Source organism: Pan troglodytes, chromosome 23 (genome assembly GCF_028858775.2).
Source record: "Pan troglodytes isolate AG18354 chromosome 23, NHGRI_mPanTro3-v2.0_pri, whole genome shotgun sequence".
Classification (NCBI taxonomy): Eukaryota; Metazoa; Chordata; class Mammalia; order Primates; family Hominidae; genus Pan; species Pan troglodytes.
In genome coordinates this window covers 23,793,007-23,820,510 of record NC_086016.1, presented here as the reverse complement: position 1 = coordinate 23,820,510, position 27,504 = coordinate 23,793,007, and the positions used below count along the sequence as shown (strand labels likewise).

Below are 27,504 nucleotides of genomic sequence, written 5' to 3'. Positions count from 1 at the left end.
TATAGGGTCTGCCGCTCTTCCTTCTCCCTCCAAACATGGCAGGGGAAAAGGTTCAGAAGCAGTGCCTGGGTCATTGTCCGTCTCGTTGTCTTAGCTTTCCTTGGTATCCACCTGCTTCAGGACTCTAATTTTTATTTTTTCAACCTCTGTTGTTTGTGACTGTTTCTTAACCTGGTGTGTCTCTTTTTCTCTAAACCTCGATGTTTTGGTTTTAGTGACTCTATCTTTGCATTTCTATTTCATTACCTGCTCTGTCAGCATTTCTGCCTATCTGTACCAATCTCGGTCTGTCTCTGAACGCAAATGTATCTCTCATGTGTTTCGACCCACCACCCCCTAATCCCTTACTCTCTGCTTTGTATTTCTTGTTTTCTTTTTCTTTTTCTTTTTTTTTTGGAAACGGAGTCTTGCTCTGTTGCCCAGGCTGGAGTGCAGTGGCGCGGCTCACTGCAACCTCCTCCTCCCCGGTTCAAGCGATTCTCCTGCCTCAGCCTCCCGTGTAGCTGGGATTACAGGTGCCCGCCACCACGCCTAGCTAATTTTTGTATTATTATTATTTTTCGAGACGGAGTCTTGCTCTGTCGCCCAGGCTGGAGTGCAGTGGGGCGATCTCGGCTCACTGCAACCTCCGCCTACCGGGTTCAAGCAATCCTCCTGCCTCAGCCTCCCAAGTAGCTGGGATGACAGGCGCCCACCACCGCGCCCGGCTAATCTTTGTATTTTTAGTAGAGACAGGGTTTCGCCATGTTGGCCAGGCTGGTCTTGAACTCCTGACCTCGTGATCCGCCCGCCTCGGCCTCCCAAAGTGCTGGGATTACAGGCGTGAGCCACCTCGCCCGGACTTAATTTTTGTATTTTTAGTAGAGACCTGGTCTCAAACTCCTGACCTCAAGTGATCCGCCCGCCTCGGCCTCCCAAAGTGCTGGGATGATAGGCGTGAGACACCGCGCCCTCCCTTCTGCTTTGTACTTCTTCATCGTACTTATCACAACTTGAGCATTACACGTATTTGTCTGTCTCCTCTCTCTAAAAGGTAACTTCTATAAGGGTGGATCCCCAGGAACATGGAGTGTGCTCAACAAACATCTGAACTAACCTGATTGGCGTATCCTCTCAGTGTCTCCTTTTAGTCTCGACAATTGTGTTTCACACTTTCTCAGTATGCAAATATCTTTCTCGGTCTGGGTCATGCCTTTCGGTTTCTGCCCCAGTGCAGAGGCCTCTAAGTTTATCAGCGTGTGGACCACAGATTCGCAGAGGCCTGAGCTGCGGCGCTGCCGGGCTATGGCGCGTCGTCGGGCCTCAAGCACAGCCCGGGGTCCCTCGCTGGCTCTGTTCGGACCCTGCTCGGTCGCTCGCCTGGGCCCCAGCCATCTCTCACTTCAGCCCATGAGTTCTGCCCCACGTCTGTCTCCCTGGGTGTCTTAAGAGACGCGACCCGCGCCGACGCCCCCGCGAATGCACGTGACGGCGCCTGGTGGCGCCCCCTCAGTCAACGCCGCCGCAGTGCCCCTCCCGAAGCCCGCCGCTTCCGCCGGCCCGCGCGGCCCCGCCCCCAGCCACGAGGAACCAATCCGCATGCACACTGCTTGTCCCCGCCCCGGCACCCTCCTCGGCGCGCGCCCCTCCCTCCGCCCGCCCGCCGGCCCGCCCGTCAGTCTGGCAGGCAGGCAGGCAATCGGTCCGAGTGGCTGTCCGCTCTTCAGCTCTCCCGCTCGGCGTCTTCCTTCCTCCTCCCGGTCAGCGTCGGCGGCTGCACCGGCGGCGGCGCAGTCCCTGCGGGAGGGGCGACAAGAGCTGAGCGGCGGCCGCCGAGCGTCGAGCTCAGCGCGGCGGAGGCGGCGGCGGCCCGGCATCCAACATGGCGGCGGCGGCGGCGGCGGGCGCGGGCCCGGAGATGGTCCGCGGGCAGGTGTTCGACGTGGGGCCGCGCTACACCAACCTCTCGTACATCGGCGAGGGCGCCTACGGCATGGTGTGGTGAGTGTCCGCGACCGGCCACGCCCGGCCCCCCCACCGCCCGGGGCCGCAGCGGACGCAGCCTCGGCCTCGCCCGCGCCTCGGCCTCAGGCGCCGCGGCGACCTCGAACCCGGACTTCACCGCGGTCCGCGCGCCAGGGCTCGGGCGCGGCCCCGGGCCGGTTGAGGTTTAGGTGTTGTTGCTCGCGGTTCCCGGGCCTTCGGTCGCTCGGGAAGGGGCGCGGGGGGCGTAGGCCGGGACTAGTGGACCCTTGGCCCCGGGCGCAGCGCGGCCTTTAAAGTCTGGACCCTCGGGAAGGCAACGGAAGGGTCCCCACTCCTCAATTTGCTAGTATCATGGCCTTCTTTTGGACTTTCGATTGTAAAACTGTGAATTCCATCAGATGCTTGTCGGTGTTGGCGGCGGTGGCTGCTGAGGTCCTGAAAGCGTTTCGCCTCCGCGTGTGTGCAGAACACCGAAATAATCGTTTTTCTCTCTTCGCCTCTGTTTGCAGCCAACGGCTTTCATTAAATATCCTCAGCGGTGCTAATGGTGGTCTCCGCGCAGGCTTTCTAAAATGGATTACTGACGCCAGTGTTGGTGGAATATTTCCGTCTTGAAGTTTTTACTTTTAAGTGGATTTTAATATCGTACTGCTGGCGTTTCAGGAAGGATAAACTAACATTACTCTCTTGATTTATTAAAGATCCGTTTAGAGTTGGGCCTAATTTGACTTTTTTTTTTAGCCCCCAAGTGAGCTCTTTTACCAGCATAAATGCTCCCAGATGTTTTAGCCCAATTGCTATGGACTCCTGTTAATGATTTAGTGCTCATTATGTATGCAGCCTTAATGGAGTTCTTGCAGAATCACACGTAGACTCCCTCATCTTGATTCAGGTCCCTTAGAAAAGTGAAATGATAGTGACGGTTTTTTTTTCCCCCCCGAGACGGGGTCTCGCTCTGTCTCCAGGCTGAAGTGCAGTGGCGTGACCTCGGTTCACTTCAACCTCCGCCTCCTGGGTTCAAGCGATTCTTCTTCCTCAGCTTCCCGAGTAGCTGGGACTACAGGCGCGCGACACCACGCCCGGCCCATTTTTGTATTTTTTAGTAGAGACAGGGTTTCACCATGTTGGCCAGGATGGTATCGATGTATTGATCTCGTGATCCGCCCGCTTCGGCCTCCCAAAGTGCTGGGATTACAGGCGTGAGCCACCGCGCCCGGCTGATGGTAGTTTTTATTAGAGCAAACTAGTGATAGCATTTTGTGCTGGTGAGGACTTGTGGAAATAGATTTCCTTAAATCTGAATCTTGTGAATGTGTCTTTTGTGTTGACTGAAGAAAGTAAACTAATAATTTATTGAACCCTTCGTGGCAGGTACTGTGCTACATATATTATTTCATTTTATTTGAGCAGCCACATTGAGGGAGGAAAAGATGGTGTTATTCCTTTTTTCAGGTGAGAAAGTATTTCGAGGTGAAGCCAATTCTTGAGGTCATAGAACTAGAGTTATTAAGGTTGTAGACTGAGATTCTACTAGACACACTATAGCTCTTTTCAGCTGTTTTTAGGAAAACACTGCGTTCCTTAGTGTAATTAATACTTGCAGAATTTTCTGTATCTTACTGTTATAAAGTAAATATAAGTCTGTTTCGGAAATGTATTCAAATTTCAATCATAATTTTAGAAATGCCATAGAAGGCATGTTTTACCAAGTATTGTAGCTAGATAGAAAGATTAGTTAAAATTCTTTTTAAAGAGATTTTAATTGAATCTTTAATGTTTTCACTTTGTTTAGGAGCAAAATGCTGAATACAACTGTGAAAATTAATATGAACTCACAGGCTTAGGAGCCAAGACAGAATTTAAATTAGGTCGAGCCTGAAAGAAATAAGGCCCTAAAAAGTAATGGAGAGAAAGTATTGCCAGTAGCATCATTTCTCCACCACACATCGCATTGCTGTTGCACTCACTGGGAAGTGTGCCAGTGAACATGTCTCATTATGAGAGGCTCAGAATTTCCCATCACATCCTTTGGCCCTTTTAACAAGATTAGCTTATCTAAAATGTGGACTGAAAAAAGTGTTTTACGTTTAGGACATGTCAATTGAAAAGGTACCCCCATCTGATAAGATTTCTCCTGTCTGATAAGGTTTTTACTAGTCTGAAGTTGTTTAGATGTGGGAACTACTTCTGTCACTGCTCTAGGCTTGTTTGACCTTCTGACTCTCCATTTGAAATGCTAAGTCCTCTTTTTGTGATTGTCGTTTCCTAAGTGAAATACAAATGTAATTGGAATTTGAATCCAAGATCCAGATTATAGCCTTTTATCAGGTTGATGAAATACCCTGCTGTTAATCTTCTCCATTGCACATTATTAGCATTTAATAAATATTGGCTAACAGTGCTGGATTTATGGAGGGCTCGTTGAAATATTCACTAATATTTGAATGGTGATCTTTTAAAAAATGCTTCCAAAAGGATTTATGGATTTCTAGCCATTTTTTAGATTTACCCCCTTCTGTTTCCTTATCAGTTCGTTAGGAATTGTGACTATTTTGTTTAGAGTCCTTTCCTAATGATTATGTAGAGGATGTAAAGATGAAGAGTGGGATTTGAGTTGGGCCTTTAAGAGTGGGTGTGATTTTGATATGCAGATAATAGGAACAAGTGACAGCTTGAGCTGTGGAATCTAATCTTGGAAATGTACTTAGGTGGCAAACTGTAGAGGACTCCAAAGGCAAAACTAAGTTTGACTGTATATTTGTTCAGTGGAGGAAGCATCTTTTTATTTATTTATTTATTTATTTATTTATTTTTTTGAGGTGGAGTCTCACTCTTGTTGCCTAGGCTGTAGTGCAGTGGCATGACCTCGGCTCACTGCAACCTCTGCCTCCTAGGTTCAAGCGATTCTCCTGCCTCAGCCTCCTGAGTAGCTGGGACTACAGGCGCGTGCCACCATGCTCAGCTAATTTTTTTTTGTATTTTTGTAGAGACGGGGTTTTGCCATGTTGGCCAAGATGGTCTCAAACTCCTGACCTCAGGTGGTCCCCCTGACTTCAGCCTCCCAAAGTGCTGTGATTACAGGCTTTAGTCACCGTGCCCAGCCTTTTTTTGAAAGAGGCAGTCATACATGGTCAATTTTGAAATTTTTTGGGAAGACAAATCAACACTAGTGGGAATGAAGGAAGAAGAACTGGAGTGGAGGAAAAATTAGGAAAGCCTAACCACCTAGAGGTGCAGTAATAAAGTGGCAGCGGAAGGTAGCAGGTGGAGGTGAGGAGTTTTGTATTGACAGAAATAGTAACAGGGACCCTTGTGGGAAGAGTGGTAAAAAGACTTTTAATCATGGCAAGTCTGAGTGGAATCAAAGGATTATGAGACCTTAAAGGGTAAGAGACCAAGAGAGGTGGGATTTGGATTTGGAGGGATTTCTGAGATAGAACAAGGCTTGCTGGTTGATTGGCTATGGGCGGTTGTTCATTCTGAGGCTTCTAGGTTGGGAGCCTGGGAGATGGTGGTGCCATTATCCAAGTAAAGGAATACTGTTAGAGCAGATTTGTCAGGGGAAATAGTTCTGGTTTGAACTTAAGTTTGTAATGCCTGTAGGCCATTCAGGCTATATCCAGAAACCATCTTAAAATTTGTAAGAGGGGAGCAGGAGCTGGAGATGAAAATTTGTGTAAATGGTAGTTAAAATCTTGAGTGGATGAGCACAGATTCTTATCTGGGTCATTGGTTAGGTGAAATTGCAATCATGGCCAGGCGCGGTGGCTCACGCCTATAATCCCAGCACTTTGGGAGGCCCAGGTGGGCGGATCACGAGGTTAGGAGATCGAGACCATCCTGGCTAACATGGTGAAACCCTATCTCTACTAAAAATACAAAAAAAAAAAAGTAGCCGGCCGTGGCGGTGTGCGCCTGTAGTCTCAGCTGCTGGGGAGGCTGAGGCAGGAGAATGGCGTGAACCCGGGAGGCAGAGCTTGCAGTGAGCCAAGATCGCGCCACTGTACTCCAGCCTGGGTGACAGAGCAAGACTGGGTCTCAAAAAAAAAAAAAAAAAAAGAAAGAAATTGCAATCATATGTTTTCTATATTTATCTTTTTGGTTAAAAAATACATGGCATTTGATAGATTTTCAAATGAGTCCATTATCCCGGAAACATTAAGAACCACTGAAGTAGAACAGAGGACCAACCAGGTAACTCTGGCAAAGAAGAGGAAACTGATGACTGGTCAGATGTATAAGGGAACAGTGTAGACGGGGAGGAGGGAGAGGAGGAGAGATTGAAACACTCTTAGTATGCTTGGTCATCTTAGACTAAGATAGCAAGTGTCTATTTTGGTTAAATTGAGTTTGAAATGCTGTTTCTGAATGCGACAAGAGAGCTCATGGGGTCATCTTCATAGAGATATTAATTGAAGCCTTAAGAGTGGATAAGACCTCTGAGAACTAAGCCAAAGGAGTGCCTGCCTTTACTGTGTCAATAAAGGTCAAGTTATGGAAGAGGACAGAGGAAATGTGGCCAGAGACACCAAAGAACTGGGAGTGCACGTTATCAAAGGAGCCAAGGGAGATGGTACTCATTGAGGGATTGGTATTGAGTACTATAGAAGGGAAACAGAATGCAGCTGACAAGCCATTATATTTGTTGACTTTCAGCTCTTTTTTTTTTTTGAGACAGAGTCTTGTTCTGTCGCCCAGGCTGGAGTGCAATTGCACAATCTCGGCTCACTGCAACCTCCGCCTCCTGGGTTCAAGTGATTCTCTTGCCTCAGCCTCCCGAGTAGCTAGGATTACAGGTGTGTGCCACCACACCCGGCTAATTTTTTTATTTTTAGTAGAGGCGGGGTATTGCCGTGTTGGCCAGGCTGGTCTCAAACTCCTGACCTCAGGTGATCCCCCTGCTTCAGCCTCCCAAAGTGCTAGGATTACAGTGTGAACCACTGTGCCTGGCCTCTTTTTTTTTTTTTTTTTTAAAGCGGGGATGTTCAACTTGGGAAAGCTGAATGAATAAAAGAAAAAAGAGGGGGATGGTTTCAACTAAAATTTCATTGTGATCACATTCCTGATGGTACAATGCCCTGTCTTGTTAAGGTTATTGTGATTATAGCAGACTAGTAGAACTACCATTTTTTCAGCACTCTTGTTTTGTATTTTATATACATTAATGCTAAGCCATATAACTGTACAGCAAAAGTGGTAACTTCTGTTTGTTTTTTACCCCACAAGTGAAGAAACTTGAGGCACACAGAGGTTAGTTAACTTGCCCAATGACACACAGCTAGGAAGTGATGAAGCAACCCCAGTTTTTCTGGTTCCTAAGTAGTGCTCCACCAAAGATCAGAGTTGAGAAAATAGATTATTTCAGTAACAAGAAATATCTGTTGTCTGCTTTTGCTTGTATCACTTTTTAGCCTTTAAAACCTTTCATGTAGAGTTATTTACTCAGAAAATGTTTATTGAACTCTTCATCCAAATAATGGGATGGAATTGGGGAATAGTACAGAGAAGATACCAGTGTTACCCAGGAGTTTGTGAAGTGCTGAGAGGAAGAGAAGAGCTGAGTGACTTGGGGCTGTCTTTCTTTGGCTTCCCAGACTTCTGAGCTAGGTGTTGATGTGTGAGTAGGAGTTTGCCTTGAGAAATGCCTTCTAGGCAAAGCGAAGTGTGCATGTAAAGGCACAGACCATGAACACAGTGCATCAGGTCAGGAAAACCATAAATTACTTGGGAAGGCTGGAGTGTAGGGTGCCTTAGTAAGAAGGTGGGAGTTGAGACAGCTGGGGGTAGGCAGGGCCAAATCTTGAAGGGCATTATTTGGTAAGGACTTTGGACTTGATCTTGTGGGTGACGGAGTCATTAAAGGATGGCCCTGTTTCTGTCTGCCAGTTCCGCTCCCACTTTGTCTCTTATGCTTTCTGCCCATTTTGCCTACTTACTTAGTTTTTTTTTGAGACGGAGTTTTGCTTGGAGGCTCACTGCAACCTCGCCTCCTGGGTTCAAGCAGTTCTGCCTCAGCCTCCTGAGTGGCTGGGATTACAGGTGTGTGCTACCATGCCTGGCTAATTTTTGTATTTTTAGTAGAGACAGGATTTCGCCATGTCGTCCAGGCTGGTCTCAAACTCCTGACCTCAGGTGATCCACCCGCCTCGGCCTCCCAAAGTGCTGGGATTACAGGCGTGAGCCATTGCACCTGGCCGCATTGTGCCTACTTTATCTCGTGGTACTCAGTGGGGGTGATTTTACCTCCCTGCTACAGAGGCATTTGGAAATGTATAGGGGGGCGGCTTTTTGTTGTGTTGTCACGTTGATTAGGGGGTGTTATTGGCCGTCAGTAGGCATGTCAAGGGCAGACAAGCTAAATGGTCTGAATTGCACGGTACACTCCCTCCACTGGAGAATCATCCTGCCAAGATGCCCATAGTACAGCACCCCAGCCTCCCCCAAGAAACATCAGGCTCTATTTAAGTCCCGCTTTTCTCTAAAGCTCATCTCTATGAACTTTGCCCTATTGCTTCCTGTTAATGCGCTCTCTTCATGGATCTCTGCTGGGTGTTTGTACTACCTGTTTGAAAGGCAGGAACAGCAATAACATATATCATGTATAAAAACTCTAGACCTGGAGACAGAGATATTGAGATTCTTAATTTTGCTTGCTCATTGTTTACTTAACTTTTTTAATCAAGAAGTCTCCTCTACACTTTTGGAGCTCAAAGATGCAAGGACAGCAGCTTACATGAGTAACAGAAGAATCTAGTGTTTCTGAGCAGAGTTTAGAGTAAAAGGATAAGTCAAAACAAAATTAATTTTTATATTAATAGCATCCCTAATGATGTATTCCTGGTAGTTAGCTATAACCATTACACCATTCCCATAATTTGATTTGTGTAAATTCAAGTTGACTTTTCCCCAAAACTGTATGTAATTTATTCCTCACCTTGCTCACAATTTATATACCTATTAATTGAAAAACACCTCATTCCCCAACAAACATCTAGAGCTCCTTGCCTCCGGCCTACTCCACCCACCCTCTTGCCTAATCCTGAGATGCTATTTTGCTCCCCTTTAGATTTGCTTTTTTTCTTTCACTTCTTGAGGCTCCCACACTGAAAGGTGCCTAGGAGCTCATCCAGTAGCTGCGCTATCTCTGCTACCTCTAGGAAAGGCCACCTGCCTGAGCTTTGAAATGGCCCACACCGTACCAGAAGGAAGAAGAGAGATTCCAGGAGGATTCAGACGTTACCCAGGCTTTCTGGAAACTGAGCAGAACCACAGGAGGAGAAAGCTATAGGCAGCTGAACAAAATTTATGTGTTTCTATTTCCCCTGCTATAAAATGAAAGGATTGGGCTCTGTCTGTGGCTTTCAAATCTCCTCCTCTCTTAGGGGCTTCAGGCCTCACCCCAAATAGGGAAACTTCACATACAGCATTCTCTCCCCTAATCCCTGTTTTTTCTATTCTTTGCTCTTCTCTTATCTACCTCCTTCCCCTCCCGTTTCCCTTCTTCCTCTACCCTTAGTCTTTTTTCTTTTTCTTAATTTCCTTTTAGTCATTATCATCTTCAGTTCACATAGGTAGTAACTATTAGGGTTAGCAGGGTAAGATTCCATTTGGAAAAAGGATTTGATTGCTTTGAAAATGATGTTGGGCAACCCACAGGATAGATGGTCTCCAAGGTCCCTCCCAGATTCTCAGACTCAAGGCAGGCCCTGGGGTTTGAACCTATGGCCAGTAGGAGCTGGATAGCAGGTGTCTGCATGGATAATATGCCATGATCAACTGACTAATGTTAGTTGCAAGCCTGCCTTGCTGGTTTAAGCTTCATTCTCATTCTTGTCTTTTTTTTTTTTTTTTTTTTTTTTTTTGAGACAGAGTCTCACTCTGTCGCCCAGGCTGGAGTGCAGTGGCGCAATCTTGGCTCACTGCAACCTCTGTCCCCAGGTTCAAGCAGTTCTCCTGTCTCGGCCTCCTGAGTAGCTAGGATTACAGGTGCCTGCCACTGTGCCTGGCTAAGTTTTTTTTTTTTTTTTTGTAGTTTTTAGTAGAGATGGGCTTTCACCCTGTTGCCCAGGCTGGTCTTGAACTCCTGACCTCGTGATCCAATCGCCTCGGCCTCCCAAAGTGCTGGGATTACAGGTGTGAGCCACCGCGCCTGACCGTCATCCTTGTCTTTGAGGTATTATATTTTGCACTTTACACATAAGGGAACTGGGTGTCAGGTAACTCGTTCAGGGTTCACAGCCAGTAAGTATATTGCAAAACTGAGATGTAAATTGAGATTTATGCAGACCCCAAATCCTGTGACCTTTTTTCTTTTAACTACTATAGGCTTTTCTCTGTTATACCGAGTTACCTAGAAACGTACTTCCTACAGCCTGGGTTCCTGAATGGATTAGCCCTAAAGTATAAAATGATTATGCCATTGCAGACAGACCTGAAGAAGAGGCTAGAAAGGATTAGAGTTAAAGTAACTTTGTTTTTTGTTTTTGTTTTTTCTTTATCTCCAAAGGATCTGTCATCTAGCAACTTAATTTTTATCAGGAAGCAGTATTGATTTCTTCCCATTCCTTCTAGTTACCTCTACCAGTTTCTTGATTTTCATTCATTTAATATTATTAAACACGTACCGGATTATGTGCTAGGCAGTAGGAACAAAGTAGTGAACAAAAGTTGTTCTTACTCTTTGGTGTTTACAGTCCAACAGGGCAGTAATAACATTTACTGAGTATGGTGAGGTGTGGAGTGCCACTGGATGATATAAGATATTCTGAGTAGTCATGAAGGGTTTCCGGGAGGAAGTGGTGTTTAAGCTGGGACCTGAAGGAAGACTTAGAGCTAGCTGGGTAAAAGGTAGGGTAGAGTGCTGGAATGTTTTAGGCACTACTTTGTAGAGACTGCATTATAGAAAATGAAAAGTTTATGATTAAGATCTGGGGGCCTTTGTCATATTACTGCAAGGATAGAAAGTGCAGTTAAAGCTTTAGGTATAGTTGGAACCAGGAACTGGAAAATAGACCAACGTAGCTACCTCCCTCCCTCTTTACAGTTACAAAAGCTTCTTGTACCTTACATCTCTCAGCAGCTGGATTTTTTTCCCCTCTTTTCTCTTTTGTCACTTCCCCATGCACTCAGCAGAGGAGAGCTGACCCTAGCTCCCTGAAGGTGTGTGTCTTCAGGTTTTTTGATGACCAGAGGCTGAGAACACTCTGAATCCAATTCCAAGTGGAACAGAATGTGTAAAAACCCTGTTAGGGAGATCATTCTGCACAGAACAGCTCACTCCACCTGGCCTTTCCAGCCTGGGAGAGTGTCTGCCTCTGGTCTAGTCAGCTGAGGCCCAAGGTGGGGTCATTTATTAAATAAAGCTGCATATCTTGGAATGTCTGAAGGGCAAGGTGGGAATTGTCAAAAGGGGTCTCTCATTGATTTCTGACTTGTTAGGTTAAAGTTCTTGGTACTCTTTTCCCTGTCATTCTCCAGGGAGTGTGTATCACTCTCCGGTTTTTACAGATGAGGAAAATGAAACAAAAGTTGGGTAACTTGCCAGTCACAAGTAAGGGGTCAAAGGATTGTCATGAGTATTAAATAAAACAGTATAGTTGAAGTCCTGAGCACTTGGTACCTAGTTAATGCTCTGTTATTCCTTTGAAGTAAACAGGGTTGACAAGATGTGAATCCCCCTTTGTCTCAGTCTCTATGTAAAGCAGCATGTGCAGAAGTACAAATATTTGGCTTGGTGGTCAGATGACTTTACAATGGTATGGAAGTGATACACATGCAGTAGAAACCTTACTTCCGAGTACCCACGCAACTGTTCTGTTTTTCATTTTCAGTATAGTATTTCATACATCATATGAGTTACTCAACACTTTTATTATAAAATGGGCTTTGCGTTAGATGATTTTGCCCAACTGTAGGCTAATGTAAGTGTTCTGAACATGTTTAAGGTAGGCTAAGCTAAGCTGTGATGTTTGGTAAGTTAGGTGTATTAAATGTATTTTCAGCTAGGCTGGGTGCAGGACTCATGCCTATAATCCCAGGACTTTGGGAGACCGAGGCATGAGGATTCCTTGAGCTTAGGAGTTTGAGACCAATCTAGGCAACATAGTGAGGCCTTTTCTGTACTAAAGGTACTAAAAATTAAAAAAAAAAAAAAAAATTAGCCAGGTGTGGTGGTACGTGCCTATAGTCCCAGCTACTTGGGAGCCTGGGGCTGAGGATCGCTTGAACCTGAGTGGTCAAGGCTACAGTGAGCCGTCGTCGTGTCACCGCATTCCCACCTGGCAACAGAGCAAGAAACTTTCCCAAAAAAAACAAGCATTTCACCTTATGAGGTTTTCCATTTATGATGGGTTTATTGGGATGTAAGTCCATAGTAAGTCAAGGAACATCTTTATATAGTTAGAATAGGGACAGTCAAGTGTTTCATGCATAATCCAAATCTTCAGGAGGCAACATCAAGGTAACCCGAGTTTAGGGATATTCTGCAAAATAACTGGCCTGTAAACCTCAAAATTAAGTCAAGATCATGGAACCAAGAAAACACTGAGGAATTGTTCCACACTAAAGAAGTGTGCAGAAACATGGCAACTCCATGTGGTTCATGATTCTGAATCGGCATGATTGGCAAAACTAGAATGTCTGAAGATTAGATTGTAGTCGTGTATCTGTGTTAATGATTTTATTTTTATCTTCTTTTTTTTTTAACTCTTCTTTTTTTTGGTATTTTCTTTTTTGTTTTGGTTTGTCCTTCCTTTTTTTTTGTTTTTTTGTTTTTTGTTACAAACCCTTGTGTCGATAGCTGACTGCTCTGCTGTATACGAAACACTGACCCAGAAACAGGTTGTCTGTGAATGGTTTAGCACAGGTCCCCCGTGAATGTGCATTGTGTGACGGGCGAAAGTGTGGCCGCCTTTCTACTGTGCCAAGTTTTCCAGCATGAGAGGCTTTCCATATCTGGTCCTCAGATATGTGGTGTGAATGAAGGGGGGACCAGCTATCCGAGGCCAACCGAGGCTCCACAGTTGGCTGCCATGTCATTTTGCCTGGGCGGGATTCTGACTTAGAGGCCTTTGGTCATAATCTGACAGATGAGCGTTGACGATTTTGATGGTAGCATTTTGTTTGTATGGGAGAATAGTCTAGTTTTGTTTGTCGGAAATAGTCACTAAAGTATTGGATAATGAGAAAGAAATACTGGCAAACTTACTCTCACATGCTTCAGAGACTAAAAGTTTGATAAGCTAGATATAGAACTTTTTCTATGGTTTGAGATATAGTTCCTTTTCTCTAAAAGAGTTGTCGGTGAGTCCCTTTCAGAAACGTACTTGAGTGAGGATGTGTTGAAATTTGTGGGAAGCTGTGAAAGGCAGCTTTTAACCTACCAAAAGAGGACTGGCCTGGAAGGCAAGAGACCTGAGTCTTGGTCCCTGCTTCTGATGACATGTCACATGGGCATGTGCTCGTCACTCTGCTTCTGCAAGTTTTTGTGTTTCTCATCTGTGGAGTTAAGGGATTGGGATGGTCTCTAGGGTCTCGTACAGCTCTAATATTGTCACCGCCCTCAGGAACATTACATGAAATTAGCATATATGCAATATATTAAGATTCATGTGTGGATTGTTTCCCAGTTACTAGCGCTGTCTTTAATTTACCTCAGAAATCTCTGGATAATCATTATTGAGATATAATGAAATAGGAAAAAACTTGAGGTTAAAAACTAGTAAATTGATTTACTTCAACATTAAAAGCCCACAATTAAACCCTTGAGGAAAATGACTATTTTTATTTTTTATTTTTTGCTCTGCAAGTAAGGTTGGAACTTCGTAATACTGTATGACAGTAGTCGTTTACCTCACGAATTAGATTATTCATGTGTGTGTGACTGAAGAGAGTTTTTACCTAGTGACTGGAATGAATGTTAATGCTGCTATTTTGGCATTGGAAAAAAAAGGTGTAATGAAAAATGTCAAGTTTGAGAGATAGAGAAATACTTAAATAGAACTGATTTAAAAGCAATTCTGAAAAAGAAAGAGCTTGGTACAATCTTTCTATGAAAGCAAAGACTTTACTGCACAGCTAAAGAAAATGAAGCAAAAACAATACATTGCCCCAGTTAATGTTTGAATTCACTGAACACAAGGTAGGCTAGCAAAGTAGAGAGTAATATCTTTGCCTCACCTTGGCCACAAGGATTTATTTTGTCAGTAACCAAGTTTAGTGTACTGCTATTTAGCTTTTTCACTACAGATGTGAAAATGTTTCTTTTTGGGGTTTGTTTGAAATTTTCTTTCCCTTTTCAATTTAGCAGTGCTGAACCTATCCTCAAATAAATTTACATTTTTTCCCATTAAATCAACTTTGTTTCTGTTCCATGGTTGAAGCAAATACTTTATAAAGAAAAAAATCAGTGTAGACCTTTCACAAGTTAATTGTTACTGCAGGGCTATATAGGCAAATAAAAATATTAGATGTTATGTTTTAGACCAGTGAAAAAACAGTTGGTAGTGATGCTAGATTAAGACTTGCCAGAATGTTCATCCCCTTAGTGAGCCATTCTGCTTATGATAACATTTTGTAATATTTTCAGGCATTCTTTTGGGACAGCCCTGATCACTTATCATTCAAAGGGATGATAAAAGTGACAATCTTTAGACGTGTTGTAAATTCTTTCTTTCTTTCGTCCAAAGGGAGCTAGAAAGAAAAGACATTTGTGATTATCTGTCCACTTGAACACAACTGCTAGAAAGAGCTATTTAATTATTGCCAACAAGGCAGTATGAGAGTTTATAGTAACATTAGGAGTGTTTCCAGTTATCCCAGCAGGATTCAGCATTCAAGAACTGGTAAATTTTGGCCAGACGCGGTGGCTCACACCTGTAATCCCAGCACTTTGGGAGGCCGAGGCAGGCGGATCACCTGAGGTCAGGAGTTCGAGACCAGCCTGACCAACATGGAGAAACCCCGTCTCTACAAAAAATACAAAATTAGCTGGGTGTGGTGGCACATGCCTGTAATCCCAGCTACTCGGGAGGCCGAGGCAGGAGAGTCGCTTGAACCCGGGAGGCGGAGCTTGTGGCGAGCCGAGATTGTGCGCCATTACACTCCAGCCTGAGCAACAAGAGTGAAACTCTATCTCAAAAAAAAAAATCTGGTAAATGTTTGTCTGGCATCATAGAACTTAATGCTTACCTCTAAAAATGTAAATTGGAAAATATTTTAGCCTTATGTGGTGTGTGATGTTAGCAGGGAAGTCTCTAATGTTTTCACATGAAGTCAGATGCTGGCTTTGGACTGAGGTGTATTTTGTTTACTTAAGGCAGTATCCATCACTTCCTATTTTAGTTTTTTGTTTCTTTTTGTTTGTTTGTTTTTTGAGATGGAGTCTTGCTCTGTCTCTCAGGCTGGAGTGCAGTGGTGCCATCTCAGCTCACTGCAACCTCCACCTCCTGGTTTCAAGCAATTCTCCTGCCTCAGCCTCCCAAGTAGCTGGGACTACAAGCGCGTATTGCCACCCCCAGGTAATTTTTTGTATTTTAGTAGAGACAGGGTTTCACCCTGTTGCCCATGCTGGTCGTGAACTCCTGAGCTCAGGCAATCCACCAGCCTTGGCCTCCCAAAGTGCTGGGATTACAGGCATGAGCCACCGCACCCAGCTGTCAGATGTCTTTACTGCCTCCGTGAAGATGATATGATTTCATCACATTTAACATTGTTAATGTGAAGATCATGTCAATAGATTTCCTTATATGGAATCTCTCTCATACCTGGAATAAACTGTGCTTGTTTATTTGTATTCCTTTTTATAATGTGCCATTGGATTCTGTTTGCTAATATTCAGAGATTTTGTGTTGATATTCGTAAGTAGTATTCAACTGTAGTATCTTTTGTGCAGTCTTTGTCAGGTTGGGGTTACCATTACACTTGCTTCATAAAATGAGTGTGGAAGTTTTCTTTCCTTTTCTGTGTTCTGAAATAGCATTAGGACTACTTTGTCTTTTTTTTTTTTTTTTTTTGACACAGAGTCTTGCTCTGTCACCCAGGCTGGAATGCAGTGGCATGATCTCGGCTGACTGCAACCTCTTCCTCCCAGGTTCAAGTGATTCTCCTGCCTCAGCCTCCCAAGAAGTTGGGACTACAGGTGCACACCACCACGTGTAACTAATTTTTATATTTTTAGTAGAGATGGGGTTTCACTATGTTGGCCAGACTGGTCTCAAACTCCTGACCTCAGGTGATCTACCCACCTCGGCCTCCCAAAGTGCTGGGATTACAGGCGCCAGCCACCAGTCTACCTTATCTTAAAATGGTAGAATTTTCCTTTGAAACTATTTGCCTGGTATTTTTTTGGTTTTCTTAGACTGGTTTCTGCTTGGTTTCTACCACCACTCTTAATCCCCTCCAGTTGTTCTCTGCAGCCACCACCATGACTGCCATTTCCTTGAGCACTTACTATCCATTAAGCACCTTTATGTGTGGTAATTAATGACTGTTATGTGTTTTGTTGTTTTGATACAAAGTCTCACTGTCGCCCAGGCTGGACTGCAGTGGCGCTGTCAGCTGTCACTTGAATCCAACCTCCACCTCCCGGGTTCAAGCAGTTCTCCAGCCTCAGCCTCCCAAGTAGCTGGGATTACAGGTGTGCACTACCACACCTGGCTAATTTTTGTATTTTTAGTAGAGACAGGGTTTCATCACCTTGGCCAGGGTGGTCTCTAACTCCTGACCTCAAGTGATCCACCCACCTCTACCTCCCAAAGTCCTGGGATTATAGGTGTGAGCCACTGAGCCCAGCCTGTTATGTATTTTTGTCTTTTGTTTTCCTTGAGACAGGGTGTCACTCTCTCACTCAGGCTTGAGTGCAGTGGCATGATCACGGCTCGATGTGTTTATTCTTGTTTTTTTCTTGTTTTTCTGTTGTTTTTTTTTTGTTTTTTTGAGATGAAGTTTCGCTCTTGTTGCCCAGGCTGGAGTGCAATGGTGCAATCTTGACTCACTGCAACCTCCACCTCCCAGATTCAAGCGATTCTCCTGCCTCAGCCTCCCAAGTAGCTGGAATTACAGGCATGTGCCACTACGCCCAGGTAGTTTTGTATTTTTAGTAGAGATGGGGTTTCTCCATGTTGGTCAGGCTGGTCTCGAACTCCTGACCTCAGGCGATCCGCCCGCCTCAGCCTCCCAAAGTGCTGGGATTACAGGCTTGAACCGCCACACCCGGGCTGGACTATTATCTTTCTATTAAACAATACAGTACTTAGTATTTCCTGGTTTTGAATTTCATATAAGTGAAATCATACTGTGTGTATTCTTCAACTAGCTTTTTTCATTCATCATTATGTTTTTGAGTATAGTATAGTTACTTGTTTTCACTGCTTTATATACCATTGTATAAATATACCACAATTTATCCATTCTAGTATTAATGGACATTAGGTTTGTTGTTATTACAGTGTTCCTGCAAGTAACCTGGCACATTTCTCCTGATACACAAGAGTTTCACAGATCTTTAGACAGATTCCCCAGTAGTGGAATTGCTGGATGGTAGGGCATATGTACATTCACTGGGTATTCCACATTGTTTTCCTAAGTTGTTTTCCCAGTAAAGTTTTGTGTTATTATTCTTGCACATCATGTGTTTAATTGATTCCTTGATACTTTATGTTTGTTGTTGCTATTCTAAGTGATATCTTTTTTTTTTTTTTTTGAGACGGAGTCTCCCTCTGTGGCCCAGGCTGGAGTGCAGTGGCGATCTCAGCTCATTGCAAGCTCTGCCTCCTGGGTTCACGCCATTCTCCTGCCTCAGCCTCCCTAGTAGCTGGGATTACAGGCGCCCACCACCATGCCCGGCTATATTCTAAGAGATATCTGTAGATGGTTTATAGAAATGCATTTGACTTTTGTAAACTGATGAATTACTGGAATAAAAAGATTGTCCAACAAACTCTTATTCCAGTAATCCCTCTTTAAATTTTTTAAGGACAAACATATCATCTGAAAATCATGATATTTTGTTTCTTTTCATGACTTAGATATATTTTATCTTGTCTTAACTGTGCTGGCCGGACTCTCCATTACAAAGTTGAAGAGCAGTGGTGATACAGGGGGCATCCCTGACTTGTTCTGATGTTAAAAGGAAAGCTTTTATTGAGTGATAGGGGCTACTGGTTTTTCATAAGGCTTACTTCCCACCCACCCCCTCCCCGGAAACAGGGTCTTGCTATGTTGCTCAGACTGGTCTCAAACTCCTGGGCTCAAGTGATCATCCCACTTTACCCTCCTGAATAGCTGGGATTACAGGCACATGCCACAGCACCTGGCTTCATAAAGCTTTCTTTGTCAAGTTTTTTTAAACTTAAAGAAAAAAAGAATCCTGAATGATTGAATTTCTACAGATGCTTTTTAATTGCATGTATAGAAATTTTCTTGTTTTTTTTTTCTTTAAGTTTCATGTTACCCTAATAGATTTTCTAATATTGAATCAATTTTGCATTCCTGGGATTAAACCCAACTTGGTCATGATGTATTATTATTATATATTGCTGGATTTGGCTTGTTAATAAATAATAGGGTTTTTCTCATGTGGTTTGGTATGAAAATTAGACTACCCTTACAAAATGAATTGGGAAGTGTTTCTTTTCCTATTCTTCTGTTTTTGTTTCTGTAAAATTAGAATGATTCCTTCAAAGTTTGGTAGAAATTGCCTGTACAAGTCTGGACCTGGGTGGTTTTTTGGTTTTGGTATGTGTTTGGTTTTTTGTTGAAAACATGTTAAGCTGATTGAAAATTATTTTAAAAATGGTTATACGACTGTTCCTACTTTGAATTTCTTCTTGGTAATTATATTTTTCTTGGCATTTATTCTTCTCACTTATTTTTACATTTACTAGAGTATTGTATTTTCTTACCTCTTTTAATCTTATTTTGAATATCCATTTAAACATACGTAAGATATAAGTACTGTTTGTGGCTGGGCACAGTGGCTCATGCCTGTAATCCTAGCACTTTGGAAGGCCAAGGCGGGCAGATCACTTGAGGTCAGGAGTTCAAGACCAGCCTGGCCAACATGGCAAAATCTTGTCTCTACTAAAAATACAAAAATTAGCTGGGCGTGGTGGCGCCTGCCTGTAATCCTAGCTACTCCAGAGGCTGAGGCATGAGAATCACGTCACCCCAGGAGGCAGAGGCCGCAGTGAGCTGAGATCGCGCCACTGTGCTCTATCCTGGGCGACAGAGCAAGACTCTGTCTCAAAAAAAAAAAAAAAAAAAAGGTACTGTTTACAGAATAAGTTAAATACTTGTCATCACTGTGCAGATTGCAAAATGGAACATTGCTAGTACCTTAGAAACGCCTTCTCAAATCTTTAAGAGTTGAGTACGTTCCTTAATTTTGTGATAATTGTTCTTTTCAGACTCTTCTCCCTTTTTATTCTTTACTTTTACTGATGTATAATATACATAAAGAAAAGTGGCCAGATGTGGTGGCTCATGCCTGTAATCCCAACACTTTAGGAGGCCAAGGTGAGAGGATCACTTGAGCTCAGGAGTTCAAGACCAGCCTGGGCTGATTATAGACGTGAGCCACATTGTCCTGCTGGGTATATATTTAGTAGCAGAATGACTGTGTCAGTCTGTGCATAGATTCCATTTTAGTAGATGTGCCAAACTGTTTTCCAAAGTGGTAAAATATTTCCATTAGCAGTGTATTAGAGTTCAGACCAGTGCATATTCTCAACAACACTTGGTATCATTTTTAGCCTCTCTAGTGGGTATGAAGTGGTATGCATTGTGGGTTTTGTTTGCATTTCTCTGATATTTTAGCTCTTTCTTGGTGGTTAACTCTTTTTTCTATGTTTATGACATTCGGCTATCTCGTGAAGTATTTAAGGGTTATTTTGCAAATTTTTCTGTGGAGATTTTTGTTTCATTAAATTATAGGAGTTCTTTGTAGATTTTGATGAGTCTTTTTTTAGATTCATGTGCTGCAAATATTTTCTCCTTTCCGAGAGTTACCTCTTTTTTTTTTTTTTTTTTTTGAGACCGTCGCAATTTGTCGCCCAGGCTGGAGTGCAATGGTGCGATCTCGGCTCACTGCAACCTCTGCTTCCTAGGTTCAAGTGATTCTCCTGCCTCAGCCTCCCAAGTAGCTGGGATTACAGGCACGCCCCACCATGCCCAGCTAATTTTTGTATTTTTAGAGACGGGATTTCACCATGTTGGCTAGGCTGGTCTCGAACTCCTGACCTCAGCCTCGGCCTCCCAGAGTGCTGGGATTACAGGCGTGAGCCACTGCGCCCAGCCGAATTACAGCTATTTTAAAGATCATCTTCAGTAACTAGTAACTGGGTCACTGTGGATATGTGGATATGTTGTCTCTTTTTTCTCGTTTCTGTTTCCTTGTATGCTTGGTAACGTTCAAGTGAATGCTGGATACTGTGTATGAAAATTGTTGATGACATTTTTCTCCAGAGAGAGCTCTCCCTACTCACTGATAGGCAGATACAGTGGTGACAGATAACCATAATTCAGTGAGAGATTGAGCTGATTCGAGGGTTGGTTGCAGTTTTTTTTTTTTTTTTTGTATTACACACCTTTTAATTTGAATTAATTAGGCATGATCATTATTGAAAATTGGTAAAGTGTAGATTGATAACAACCAAAACAGGGGAAAACATTCATTTAAAACTTTCCCAAATAAATGCCCCATGTATAGGCCTCTATTAAAATAATAACAATAAACATTTTTTGAACCACTTTATATATTTTAAGATTTGTTTAGGGCTTTTTCATTTGCATGTGAAAATATTCCTTTTTTTTTTTTTTTTAGTATTTATTGATCATTCTTGGGTGTTTCTCGGAGAGGGGGATTTGGCAGGGTCATAGGACAATAGGGGAGGGAAGGTCAGCAGATAAACATGTGAACAAAGGTTTCTGGTTTTCCTAGGCAGAGGAGGACCCTGCGGCCTTCCTCAGTGTTTGTGTCCCTGGGTACTTGAGATTAGGGAGTGGTGATGACTCTTAACTAGCATGCTGCCTTCAAGCATCTGTTTAACAAAGCACATCTTGCACCACCCTTAATCCATTTAACCCTGAGTGGACACAGCACATGTTTCAGAGAGCACGGGGTTGGGGGTAAGGTCATAGATCAACAGCATCCCAAGGCAGAAGAATTTTTCCCAGTACAGAACAAAATGGAGTCTCCCATGTCCACCTCCCTCCACACAGACACAGTAACAATCTGATCTCTCTCTCCTCTCCCCACATTTCCCCCCTCTATTCGACAAAACCGCCATTGTCATCATGGCCGGCTCTCAATGAGCCGCCGGGCACACCTCCCAGACGGGGTGGCGGCCCGGCAGAGGGGCTCCTCACTTCCCAGACGGGGCGGCCGGGCAGAGGCGCCCCCCACCTCCCAGTGGGGGCGGCGGCCGGGCAGAGGCGCCCCCCACCCCCCCACCGACGGGGCAGCTGCCGGGCGGGGGGTGCCCCCCACCTCCTGGATGGGGCGGCTGGCCGGGCGGGGGCTGCCCCCCACCTCCTGGACGGGGCGGCTGGCCGGGCGGGGGCTGCCTCCCACCTCCCAGACGGGCTGGCTGCCGGGCGGAGACGCTCCTCACTTCCCAGACGGGGCGGCTGCCGGCGGGCGGAGGGGCTCCTTACTTCTCAGATGGGGCGGCCGGGCAGAGACGCTCCTCACCTCCCAGATGGGGTGGCGGCCGGGCAGAGACACTCCTCAGTTCCCAGACGGGGTCGCGGCCGGGTAGAGGCGCTCCTCACATCCCAGACTGGGCGGCGGGGCAGAGGCGCTCCCCACATCCCAGACGATGGGCGGCTGGGCAGAGACGCTCCTCACTTCCCAGACTGGGCGGCCAGGCAGAGGGGCTCTTCACATCCCAGACAATGGGCGGCCAGGCAGAGACGCTCCTCACTTCCCAGACGGGGTGGCAGCCGGGCAGAGGCTGCAATCTCGGCACTTTAGGAGGCCAAGGCAGGTGGCTGGGAGGTGGAGGTTGTAGCGAGCCGAGATCACGCCACTGCACTCCAGCCTGAGCAACATTGAGCACTGAGTGAGCGAGACTCCGTCTGCAATCCCGGCACCTCGGGGGGCTGAGGCGGGCAGATCACTCGCGGTTAGGAGCTGGAGACCAGCCGATCCAACATGGCGAAACCCCGTCTCCACCAAAAAATACAAAAACCAGTCAGGCGTGGCGGCGCGCGCCTGCAATCCCAGGCACTCGGCAGGCTGAGGCAGGAGAAACAGGCAGGGAGGTTGCAGCTAGCGGAGATCATGGCGGTACAGTCCAGCTTCGGCAACAGAGGGAGACCGTGGAAAGCGGGAGAAGGAGAGAGGGAGAGGGAGAAGGAGAGGGAGAGGGTGTGGTGTGTTTGGCGGGGGTGGGGGGACTCTTTGTGTGGAAGGTGACAGACTTGCACGTTTGCTTACATATACTAGAGTTAGAACTGTGCTTGGGTAGGTACTTTGAGATCATTGGAATAAAGATAGCATGTGAAAACAGAATAATTATGAAAACGTCTTCTTTTATACAGCACTTTGTACTTTTTAAATTGCTTTCACTGCTGTCACATCAAACCTCTTCACACTTCTGTAGGACAGATAAAGCACAATTATTTCTCTGTTACGCAGATGGGGAAACAGACCTAGGCAGGGATATAGTGACCTGCCCACAGGTCTAACAGCATTTGAGTGATAATTAGAACTAAAGTGGAGGAATTTTTATTTGAGAAGTTGAGCAGTGAGAGTCAAAATCTTCTTAGGAGCTGTAGGTTTTTGTACCAATGGAGAGATCTCTTTTTCTGTTGGATATGATTGACAATGTTAGAAGAGATATTCACTGGAGGAAGGCCCCGCAGAAGGAATGAGGAACAGACCTCTGGCCTGTATTGTGCCTCCATTGTCTCTGGTGTAGTTGTGCATATTGTGAGATTACAGATGGGAAAGAAAGAGATCTTCACCCTCAGCTCAAGAGAAGAAAGTAAGGGTGCTGTAGGAACAGATGTCACAGTAAAAGCATGCCAATCTAAGTGTGCTCAAGGGATTTTATGCTAGGTGGCCTTAGGTTCTGGTAAGAGATAAGATGGGGCATCTGCCAAGAGTGCATGAGGGATCAGGGGCTTGGAAAGTGTGAAGAAAGTTTGAGATAGCTGTTGTGTGCTTAAAATTAACTAAAGATGAATAAAAAGACTGGCCCCTTTCATTGAAAGTGGGGACTTTGTTCTCTGCTGTATCCCCAGCACCTAGTATACACATTGCACGTAGTAGGCACTCAGTAAATATTTGTTGAATCAGGCAGATTCCTGCCTAGGTCTGTTTCCCCATCTGCATAACATAAATAAGGCTGGCTAACCCTGTGCCATCTCCGTAATAGTCTTCATCTTCTCTTCACTTTCCCATTCATTTCTCTATATTAGTTGAATACATGAATGAAGACAGGAATAAGTTCCTCACTGAAGTTACAAGCCTTTTTAAGAACAGCAAGGTAACATATCTCATTTATCAAATTAGTAACTGCATTTGAAAATTCAGCTCTGACACTTATGGCTGGGTGACTTAGAGCATGTCCTGTAACTTCTCAGAGTCTCATTTTACTCTGGTGAAACAAGGATCATGTCTTTTGAGTGTTGAAATGACTGTATTAACTAAATCACTATGTAATCCTAAGAGCAATCTTTATGCATCCCAGAATGGGGTAGAGAATAAAGTATTGGAGTGAATGACTGTGGGATATAGGCTAGATACCTATGTACATAGATAATTTCATGGAGCCTTTTTTAAAAATTATGGTAATATACACATAACAAAATTTATCATCTTGGCCGGGTGCTCACGCCTGTAATCCCAGCACTTTGGGAGGCCGAGGCGGGTGGATCACCTGAGGTCGGGAGTTCGAGACCAGCCTGACCAACATGGAGAAACCCTGTCCCTACTGAAAATACAAAATTAGCCGGGTGTGGTGGTGCATGCCTGTAATCCCAGCTACTCAGGAGGCTGAGCCAGGAGAATCACTTGAAGCTGGCTGGCAGAGGTTGCGGTGAGCCAAGATTGCACCATTGCACTCCAGCCTGGGCAACAAGAGCAAAACTCCATCTCAAAAAAAAAAAAAAAATTACCATCTTAACTATTTTTAGGTGTACTGTTCTGTAGCATTAAGTAGATTCACATTGTGCAACCAATTTCCAGAGCTCTTTTTTTTTTTTTTTTTTTTTTTTTTTTGAGACGGAGTCTTGCTCTGTCGCCCAGGCTGGAGTGCCGTGGTGCAATCTCAGCCTCCCAGGTGCACGCCGTTCTCCTGCCTCAGCCTCCTGAGTAGCAGGGACTACAGGCACCCGCCACCACGCCTGGCTAATTTTTTGTGTTTTTAGTAGAGACGGGATTTCACCCTGTTAGCTAGGATGGTCTCCATCTGCTGGCCTCGTGATCCACCCGCCTTGGCCTCCCAAAGTGCTGGGATTACAGGCGTGAGCCACCACACCTGGCCTCCAGGGCTGTTTACATCATGCAATGCTGAAACTCTATAGCAATTAAATAACTCTCCATTTTCCCTTCTTCCAAGCCCCTAGCAGCCACCATTCTACTTTCTGTCTCTATGAAATCTGACTGCTCTAGGTACCTCATGTAAGTGGAATCATACAGTGTTTGTCTTTTTATGATTGGCTTATTTTACTTACTATAATGGCCTTAAGGCTCATCTATGTTGTAGCATGTGTCACAATTTCCTTTTTAAGGTGGAACAATACTCCATTGTAAATACACACACCACTCATCTGTTGATGAACACTTGGGTTGCTTTTGCCTCTTATGAATAAGGCTGCTATGAATATAAGTGTACAACTATCTCTTTGGGACCCTGCTTTCGATTCTTTTGGGTAGGAACCCAGAAGGGCACTACTGGATCATATGGTAATTCTGTGTTTAATTTTGAGGAACCACAAACTCCTGAGTTCAAGTGATCCTCACAACTCAGCCTCCCATACTGTTTCCAAAGTGGCTGCACCGTTTCACATTCCCACCAACAGGGCAAAAGGATTCCAGTTTCTCCACAACCTTGCCAACACACTGCCCAGGAGGCAGAGATTGCAGTGAGCCGAGATCGCGCCACTGCATTCCAGCCTGGGTGACAGAGTGAGACTCCATCTCAGAAAAAAAGAAAAAAAAAAGAAAAGACCTGATTTGGCTATGGGGGTTCTGCCCTCATGAATGGATTTAGGTCATTATCACAGAGTGGGTTGGTATAAAAGTGAGTTGGGCCCTCTCTCTTATGCTCCTGCCTTTGCTTGCCCTTCTGCCATGGGGTGATACAGCAAGAAGGCCTCTGCCAGATGCAGGCCTCTTGACCTTGGACTTCCCAGCTTACGGAACTATAAGAAATACATTTCTTTTCCTATAAATTACCCAGTCTGTGGTATTCTGTTATGGCAACACAAAACAGACGAAGGGATTTTAATGGGATGGTTGGAAACTGAATGTGGACTACCTAGAGTGGATACCACCTTGTTGGTTGTAGCAAAGCCATGTTAAAAGGTAAGCCTATTGCTACAATGTAAGGGTAGGTAATATTTTATTTACATACTGTATCATAAGTATCAACATTATAAAGGGGATAAGTACACTGGAGCTTAATGTTGTGTTCCTGTCTTCTATAACCATTTGATCACTATGTCTATTCCTAATAAATCTCACCTGTTCTTTAAAAATATTCTAGTAATTCTTTGGGTTTTGAATCTTTACTCTCCATTATAAGTATGTATACATCTAAATTTTAAAAATATGCATGCAGGCATTCTGACTAGATCTCCAAGGCTTGGCCGACCTGTTAAATGACATAACTCAAGTAAATTATCAGACATATCAGAAGTACAAACTTGATGGGCTTGGTTGAGATATAGTGATCCTCAGAGTGCTGTCTGGTGACCCCTGCACTCTCCTCTCTGACAGGAGAGCTCAGCCTTACCCTTTGCTGAAGAAGTGAGTTCTCTTTACCCCTTCTTCTGCCTCTGATGTCTTCTCATCTCTAAATATGGTCTGTACCCCTCACACCACAAATAAAAGTGTTCTTACTTCAGCAAAACTATAGGGAGGGGCTCGTCGCCACTGGAATTGGTTCTAACGGTTGAAACTCATTCCTCATTCAGGATCCTTCCACAGGTCCACAGTGCTTTATTTGCAGCTCAGGGTTTCAGACCTTTCTGGGTATCTTTTGTAAGCTCATTTGGGGCAAAACCTGACCTGGACTGCCACGAGACTATTCATAGTCTGTATTTTTCCCATCTAGTGTGATTATTTGTATGTTTGCTGCAGAAATATCAGTGCTGGATTCCTTGGTACACACCAGACCTCGCCAGGGATGTATGCACATATGTATGCACTGTATTACCTTTCCAAAATCTGAAAAATACTGAATTCTGAAACAGCTTTGTTCCAAGGGCTAATGAATCTGTGCTTCTCCTGAACTTGCTACAATTTGTAATCCCCAAATAATATAGTTTGATAATCATCTCAGTTTTTTTTCTTTAGAGAAAATTTGGAAAACACAGAAAGGCACATTTATGCAAAAAGCATTCACCTGTAATGCTGCTATCCAGGGATATCTGCTGTCAACATCCTGGCACATTTTTTTCCTAGTAAAATTGGGATTACATTTTATATACATCATATCATTTGGTATTCTGAATCTTTGATCCAACACAGTAGTATAATCATTTTCCAGACCACTAATCAGTCTTTGAAAACAGTAAAAATTTTATTTTATTTTTTTGAGACAGGGTCTTACTCTGTCACCCAGGCTGGAGTACAGTGGCGCGATCTTGGCTCACTGCAACCTCTGCTTCACAGGTTCAAGTGATTCTCCCACCTCAGCCTCCTTAGTAGCTGGGACTACAGACGTGTGCCACAGCCAGCTAATTTTTGTAATTTTTGTAGAGACGAGGTTTCACCATGTTGCCCAGGCTGCTCTGATACTCCTGGACTCAAGCGATCCACCCACCTCGGTCTCCCAAAGTGCTGGGATTATAGGCATGAGCCACCACACCTGGCCAACAGTCAAAATTTTAAAACCGGCTGGGCGCAGTGGCTCACGCCTGTCATTCTAGCACTTTGGGAGGCCGAGGCAGGTGGATCACGAGGTCAAGAGATTGAGACCATCCTGGCCAACATGGTGAAACCCCATCTCTACTAAAAATACAAAAATTAGCTGGGCGTGGCAGCACATGCCTGTAGTCCCAGCTACTCAGGAGGCTGAGGGAGGAGAATTGCTTGAACCCTGGAGGCGGAGGTTGCAGTGAGCTGAGATCGCACCATTGCACGCCAGCCTGGGCAACAGAGCAAGACTCCATCTCAAAAAAAAAAAATTTAAAGCCATATCATTATTCATGCATTTTTTTTTTACTTGTTAGCAATATATTTAAATACTAAAAAGGGCTTAACTTTTTTAAAATAAATTTTTTATTTTATTTAAAAATTTTATTTTAGAGACAGGGTCTTACTCTGTCGCCCAGGCCGGAGTATAGTGGCATAATCATAGCTCACTG

At 44.4% G+C, this 27,504-nt stretch overlaps 1 protein-coding gene across 1 annotated transcript in view; it reads left to right on the top strand.

Moving 5' to 3' along the window:
* The first annotated feature begins 1,584 nt into the window (after positions 1 to 1,584).
* The window catches only part of MAPK1 (mitogen-activated protein kinase 1), a 107,224-nt gene continuing 81,304 nt past the window's right edge, over positions 1,585 to 27,504 (top strand). Inside the window, exon 1 of the mRNA XM_003317123.7 lies at positions 1,585 to 1,980. Within this exon, the coding sequence (XP_003317171.1) occupies positions 1,862 to 1,980 (119 nt within the window). The 5' untranslated portion in view covers positions 1,585 to 1,861. The remainder of the gene's footprint in view (positions 1,981 to 27,504) is intronic.